Source organism: Maylandia zebra, linkage group LG10 (genome assembly GCF_041146795.1).
Source record: "Maylandia zebra isolate NMK-2024a linkage group LG10, Mzebra_GT3a, whole genome shotgun sequence".
NCBI lineage: Eukaryota > Metazoa > Chordata > Actinopteri > Cichliformes > Cichlidae > Maylandia > Maylandia zebra.
In genome coordinates this window covers 5,022,312-5,028,847 of record NC_135176.1, presented here as the reverse complement: position 1 = coordinate 5,028,847, position 6,536 = coordinate 5,022,312, and the positions used below count along the sequence as shown (strand labels likewise).

At 36.6% G+C, this 6,536-nt stretch overlaps 1 protein-coding gene across 1 annotated transcript; it reads right to left on the bottom strand.

Annotated features, from left to right (window-relative positions):
• Positions 1 to 1,673: 1,673 nt before the first annotated feature.
• On the bottom strand, positions 1,674 to 6,032 carry LOC143420713 (uncharacterized). The gene is made up of 10 exons (XM_076888819.1): positions 5,820 to 6,032; positions 5,604 to 5,738; positions 5,369 to 5,446; positions 5,030 to 5,184; positions 4,680 to 4,816; positions 4,509 to 4,602; positions 4,024 to 4,356; positions 3,765 to 3,945; positions 3,433 to 3,560; positions 1,674 to 3,331 (listed from the first exon to the last, which is right to left on the bottom strand). Exons 1-10 carry the CDS (start codon positions 5,899 to 5,901, stop codon positions 3,011 to 3,013), a joined length of 1,644 nt encoding a protein of 547 aa, XP_076744934.1. The 5' UTR covers positions 5,902 to 6,032; the 3' UTR covers positions 1,674 to 3,010.
• Between the last annotated feature and the right edge of the window lie 504 nt (positions 6,033 to 6,536).

Genomic DNA, 6,536 nt, shown 5'->3' with positions numbered 1-6,536 from the left:
CTGGGAGTTCAGATTAACTACATTTGAGTGTACATGCGTGACCATCGAATAAACTCTAGTGCAGAGTTAGAGTAACTCTTTTCTGGGAGTTGATTTTTCAACTCTTTATAGGAGTTAAAACTAAACTCTCATGGAGTAAAATTTCTACTACCATAAAGAGTAAAATGTAACTCATAACTAGAGTTCATTTTGATATTAACTCTTTTATAGTGTTACTCATCAAATGAAAAAAGGTTTTGGGTGACAATTACTACAAAAACACAATACTGATTATTATGAATGTATGAATTTTATTTATCAAAAGTATCATATTCAAAATTCAATGGACTAACATACATTCTGTGTAACAGCACTATAATAGTGTAACATTCGACATTAAAACAGCAACAATTATGGCAGCTAAACAGTTGAGACATTGTGTGGTCAGATAGGCCTAATATTGGGGGAAAAAAACGAATTAAAGAAAAAAAAAAGACTACAGAATAAGCACTTATTGTAATGCAGTGTTAACATGAAAAAGACTCTATAAGGTCTCCATTAAGCCAACAAATTAAATAATGCAACTGTCTGACACGACATACAATTGTGAATCACACCCATATGACATTTGGCCATCAAAACTTTTGAAATGTCTTAACTTCTCCCTTTCTAGGACCAGTATCTTCTTAGGAATGGTTTCATTTACCTGATAAGCATGAAAATGATCATGGAAACACGTTTCATGCTCAACCATAACAAAAACAGCTTTACCATCATGTAAAATGATTGAAGTTATCTTGCTGAAAACCGGCATGTTTTCATAAGTGCCTGTGCAAACAAAAAGCCCAACACGATATTCAACTCCACTACACTTTACCCAGTTTGTGAGTTTGACAGTGTTCTGTAAATCAACATGAAGATATGGAGATATAATTTCTGAGTATTCTTGTGTTTCAAGTGAACGCATTTTAACTGGACCAGACTCAACTTCTTTTAAACTCATACATTCCCAATGATAAGCTAATGCAAACTGATGTTTCCTTGCAAGTGATACAGTCAAATTCTTAAAGTTCTTAACACAGTCTTTGAAAAATTTGTGTTTGGCTTCAAATCTCATGGTCCAGATATGAATGAGAGGACCAATCTTTCGAATGCACCTTGGATAGTGGACCATGAAATGATGTTTTGGAATTAAGTTGTTTGATGGGTATAGTTCCTTAAAGAGTCTATGGTGTTCAATAATCAGGTGCTTTAAATACACAGTCATTCCTTCAGTGATAGAGTATGAGAAAACTATGTTTAGAATGTGCAACAACAAAAGCAACAAATGCCAGTGCAAATCATCCTCTGGTACCAGGTCACCAAATATCAAAGGTATGTTTGTGATCAAGCAAAGTGTTTGTGATGCATTTAAACCTATTCCATGCCCTGCACGATCCAGGTTAATATTCGTTGGTTTATTTTTCTTTTCCATATAGCCATAATTAAAAGCATATATCCTATTTAACAAGCTATCTTTAGAGATGAAGTATTCGATTAAATATTGAAATAGCAACTTGACTTCATATTGACCAACCCCTTCCAAAATATCATGCATGATGTCAACGGCATAATTTTCCGCAATATTGAAATATTTTAATGAATTAAGTATGCTCTTTCTTTTTATGCCGAATGAAGATGTTAATGTTGGATCATCTACCAAATTATTATAATGTTGGTTATTCAGAATTGGTGATCTAAGAGTTAAACATGGGTCGTCCTCTGAGAAAACTAATTGAGCTGAAGACTGATCAATTAAGCAAAATCTACAAAAATAATTAGCTCTAAACGATTCCAAAAATCCAAGAATGCTATGCATCCCCAAGTTATCACCTGTAATTTGTGCCAGAGTACCAAATACAGGAAATTTAGCAAATGGAACAGCAATCCCACTCGTCTCTAATATTTTCAGGTCCTTTACTAGGGGCTTCAGGATTTCATCAATTCCATATTTTTTTGCGTCTTGTGCATAAAATAATGATACCAGATGAATGTTCATTAAAGCCGAATTCAGACTGGGAAGAAGATTTCTAAGGATGAAGTAAAGGCAGCCAACTTTGTGTATACCCTTTTTTGAACCTAAAGGATTTGCACACTCAAATTCGTCATAGTACAATTGGACTTGGATAGCAAACTTGCTACCTGAAAACAAAGGATGACTTTTGAAGTAGCTTCCATCACAGAAGTCCTGATATGTGTCAGACTGGGTGCATATTTGCATCATCTCACAAATACTTTCATTCTTAAAAATGAACTGGAGTGTTTTCAATATGGGAATATATATGAATTTGTCATTTACTGGGACTTGCTCATAGGTTCTAGTTTTGGTACATCGTCTAGTATCGTATCTTACTCCTAGGTGCAATTCAACTGGCTGTACCATTTCCCACTTATCTCTAAAATATTTTTTACATTTGCTTTCAGAATTCAAGTGACTAAACGGATTGTCCAAATTTTTAAATAAATCTGCAATGGCTGATCTGGAGGGACTGTCATTTGGTAATAGGGTCAATAATTGTTCCTGAATATTAGATTGCCAATCTCCCACAAATTCCTCTAAGTTCTGAACTGTAGAAAGAACTACAGTATTTGGTACACCACTTCCTAAAAGTCTGGCAATAATGGAGGCAGACATGTCCTTGCTCTGATTTGAGAATGAAGGGCCTGCTTCAGAATTTTGGCACTGAGATGATGTGGATGGTGTTTCATCATTTAAGCACTGAGAACTACTAAACTGTTGGGTATCATGGTCAGAAGGGGTCTCATGAGGAACACATGTGCTAACAGTAGCATGTATCTTATTCAGATGTCTTCTAAATCCAGAATAACTTGAGAATTGTAAACAACATCCTATCTGACCACATTTTAGTTTCAAATTTTTGCCAGGATACATTCCATGAACTAGTTTTAAATGTCTGAACAAAAGTAAAGCTGTAGCAAAGGATAAAGCACAGAGAAAGCAGGTCAACATTTTGAATGCATAACCTGGTTACTACTTATTCAACAGCTTTGCTCGCAACTCTTTGACTCTTGGACTTTCCACTGTTGTGCCTACATCAATATTGTACACAGTGGTCTGCAAAAATGTGTACAGGCTGGACAGAGCGTCTTCATATTTCACACTGAAAACAAAGTGGCACTTGAACAGCTCATCAAATGCACCCAGTGATGTGCCTGACTGACATGGAAGAAGCTTTCGATCCAAGACTATGTAGAAGCTGAAAACCTGTGCTTTTGAAGTCCCTGTGGCCAGGAGATATGGCTGAGGGTTTCCTTCATTGTTCATGAGGTGATCCTCAAGGCTCTGGCAAGACTGAAACACAATAAAAAGCATCACTTTATAAACCCTTAGGTTAAGAAAAAGTGTTCCATGAACCACAGTATCTGGAACTGGATCACATTATCTTGACAAACCTTGTGAAATTTAACCAGATGATCTATTGCCTCTCCAACACTCATCTTCTTTGGCCGTTTCCTTCCAGCTGGTTGTGGCGTGAGAAGGTGCAGCAGAACAAGAAGAGAAGCCATGTCGCTGTCCCACTCTGCAGACAGTGTTAAGGAGTTAAATACTAATGCTGGAAAGGGGAGACAGAACTGAACTTCACTAACATATAAAAACTGGTTGAGGGTATGAGCAGAAAATAAGTGATCCATACACACATTATCCACACTGCTGCTTTTTTGATAACTTTTAAAAATGAAAACTAAAATTACTACACTAATAAAGTGTTACTTTAGGACACTACCTGGCTCATCAGCATCATCCATTTCTTCGTTCAAAGCAGATTTCAGCAGTCTTTTCAGAAGACAAGTCTCTTTAAGGTCTCTGGCTTCCCTGGCAACCTTGTCTTTAAAACTGGTGTTCCATTTTTCCAGGAACCTGGAAGCAGTCTCTACTCCAAACATCATTGCAAAGTCCTGCAAAATCTAACAAAGGAGAAGTATGTCCATTAAAATCAATTTTTTTAAGTCAAGTATTTTTCAGATCCCCATTTGTTTACCTACCAGTCCTTTAGTGTCCAAAAACCGAGGAAACATCTGAAGAATGTTTGCTGATTCTTGTGGGTCATGGAGTATCTGCTGACGATAGTAGAATGTCTCTCTCATCTTCTGGAAGACTATATCTTGGTCAGTGGTGTGATGAAGAAGAGACATGGCTTCCATACATTGATCTCTTGTTTGCTGGTCATTAGTGAAACCAAACTTCCTTCGTGATGTGGGCCCTCCTTTCAGTTCCACCCTGTTCTGTGATGCAGTGGGGGGTTTGGATTGACGTTGCACAGTCTTGATACGCCACTCAAGAAAACCTTTGTTGCTCTGAATGTCATAGAAATGCTCCTACAGAAAGAAAGAAATTGCATACATTGTAGAGTGTGTATATATATTTATATATATGTGTAGGGAGAGAGACAGAGAGAGAGAGAGAGAGAGAGAGAGAGAGAGAAAGAGAGCAAGTCTTATTACACACTACAGTTGCAGAGCAAACTCACATATCCCTTTTTGGAGTACGGATCCTTCAAAGATGGGAAGAGTGACACGATTCCAAGTGCATGAAACTCCTTCGTTGCTTTACTTACAGTTCTCCTGCAAAAGCAGAAGTGTTTTTTGATAAGATCCTTGCCAGTTTTAAAAATGAATAGAATAAACATCATTCCTCTTACCCTTCCTTTTCACGCATGTGAGCTACAATGATGTTCACCATTAATCGCCTGGTGGAATCTTTCAAACTCCCAGTTTTTTCATACTCATGGATGACAGTCACCCCTGCTGGTTTGGAAGTCAGAATCTGCTCCACTGTCTAAACACATTTGATACAAAGAACAAAAAAATTGACAAAAAATGAGACTATTTTAACCCAAACAACAATTTCAATCTGTGGATTATACATATGAACTACATGAAATACTATATCAAATTATTTTTCTCTAATCTGTTTTATCTTCGTGTTTAAGCTTTTTCAAGTAATGACAACTAAAGAGTCAAATACAAGTCTATTAAGTAATGTATCTACATTTCTTGCATGTATGCTGTCCAATAGAGGCTGAACCATTTGAAGTCCGGCATCGCTTGTGTCACTGCTCTGACTGCTGGTGGTTGAGACAGACAATGTATCTGTTAGACTTGGAGAGGAGGGCTCTTCCACATGTTGCTTCAGGACAGTCAAATCTGAGGGTGACAAACAAAAATATTACAATATAAGGCATATACAATCAAAAATCAACCACAACAAAGCTACCATTTACGCACATAGGCACATACGTAAATTGTATGCTTTGATTAAATTATACTTTCTCCCAGGAGAACAGATGGTTATTTTGTATTTTATTATGGTAATATACAATTTACATACCACAAGGTGTGAGTGTCACATAGTGTGTTAGGTCTGAGCAGTCACGCAGCTTCTTGGATGATTCTGTTTCCAGGATGTCTGAAATGCATGTGATAAATCCAACTTACTGTTGAGCCATGAAAGCAGCATTTTGTGATTGTTACCACAGGATATTAGACAAATTAAAAAAGGTTTATTTAAGAGTAACTGTAGAAATCAAATCCCACAAAATCTATCAGAGCATATATTTACTTACCTTCAGCTGTATAGATGACAAAACACACCTCTTTGACTCCTGCAAGTTCAGGAAAGACATCCTCATCCACCTCTATACCCTGCTCATCTGTGACTTTCAGTGCTGCATTTTCTGGTATGAGAAACTTCTGCTGCACTGAAGTAAAATCATCACTTAGTTAATAACAACATTATCATTTCCTCTTTAATGACTTGGTACAAACCATGTATAACTTACCTGCACTCATAAAATCTGTGAAGCTGACTTCTTCCAATTTGACATATTTCTTTGTCTCTCTGTGTTTTACTTTTATCAACATCTTGGCCACCTATGGAAAAAACCTTTACTAATATGAAACATAACATGTGGAAGAAGAAGAGGCTGTTTATGATAACTTTATGTGAACTGTGTATAACGTAATCCATAAACACTTTCTAACATTGAGCTAGCCTGTCCACGCTAGCTACTGCTTAAAATCTATTTAGCTAGGCTAGGTTTAGCAGACAATGTGACCGCATGTTTGCCGCGTCCTTGTCTTTTCAGGTGTGGCGAGTGGCGACAGGGTTGTGTGCATATCTGTGAAGCAGGACTAACTAACTTATGTTAATGGTACCTTGATATCTCATTAATGCAGGCTGCACCTCTCTTTGGTTAAATACGGCCATTACCATGAGTCTAAACATAATATTACTGTAGTTAGCTAACGTTAAATGAAACATTAGTGTTTAAAAAAAAGAAATACAAATGAACGTTTTCATTGACAACGTGAAATGTGTATCTTCAAATACAGTAAGATAAGTTAGTTAGCTAACTTTTGACTAATGTTAGCCTAGCTGCTATCAACGAATCAGCGTAACATGCAGAAAACACGTGTAGTGCTAGTTAGTTAACTTTATATTTTACTTATGCATCCATGTAACTGAATATATATATATATATATATATATATATATA

What these genes read in the sequence shown, in the direction of transcription:
- LOC143420713 (XM_076888819.1), bottom strand. Translation starts at nt 5,901, where the DNA reads ATGTTGATAAAAGTAAAACACAGAGAGACAAAGAAATATGTCAAATTG. An exon ending in ACAGCATACATGCAAGAAAT is followed by an intron (nt 4,817 to 5,029) that starts GTAGATACATTA and finishes AAATGTGTTTAG; the next exon opens with ACAGTGGAGCAGATTCTGAC. An exon ending in ATCTGGTTAAATTTCACAAG is followed by an intron (nt 3,332 to 3,432) that starts GTTTGTCAAGAT and finishes ATTGTGTTTCAG; the next exon opens with TCTTGCCAGAGCCTTGAGGA.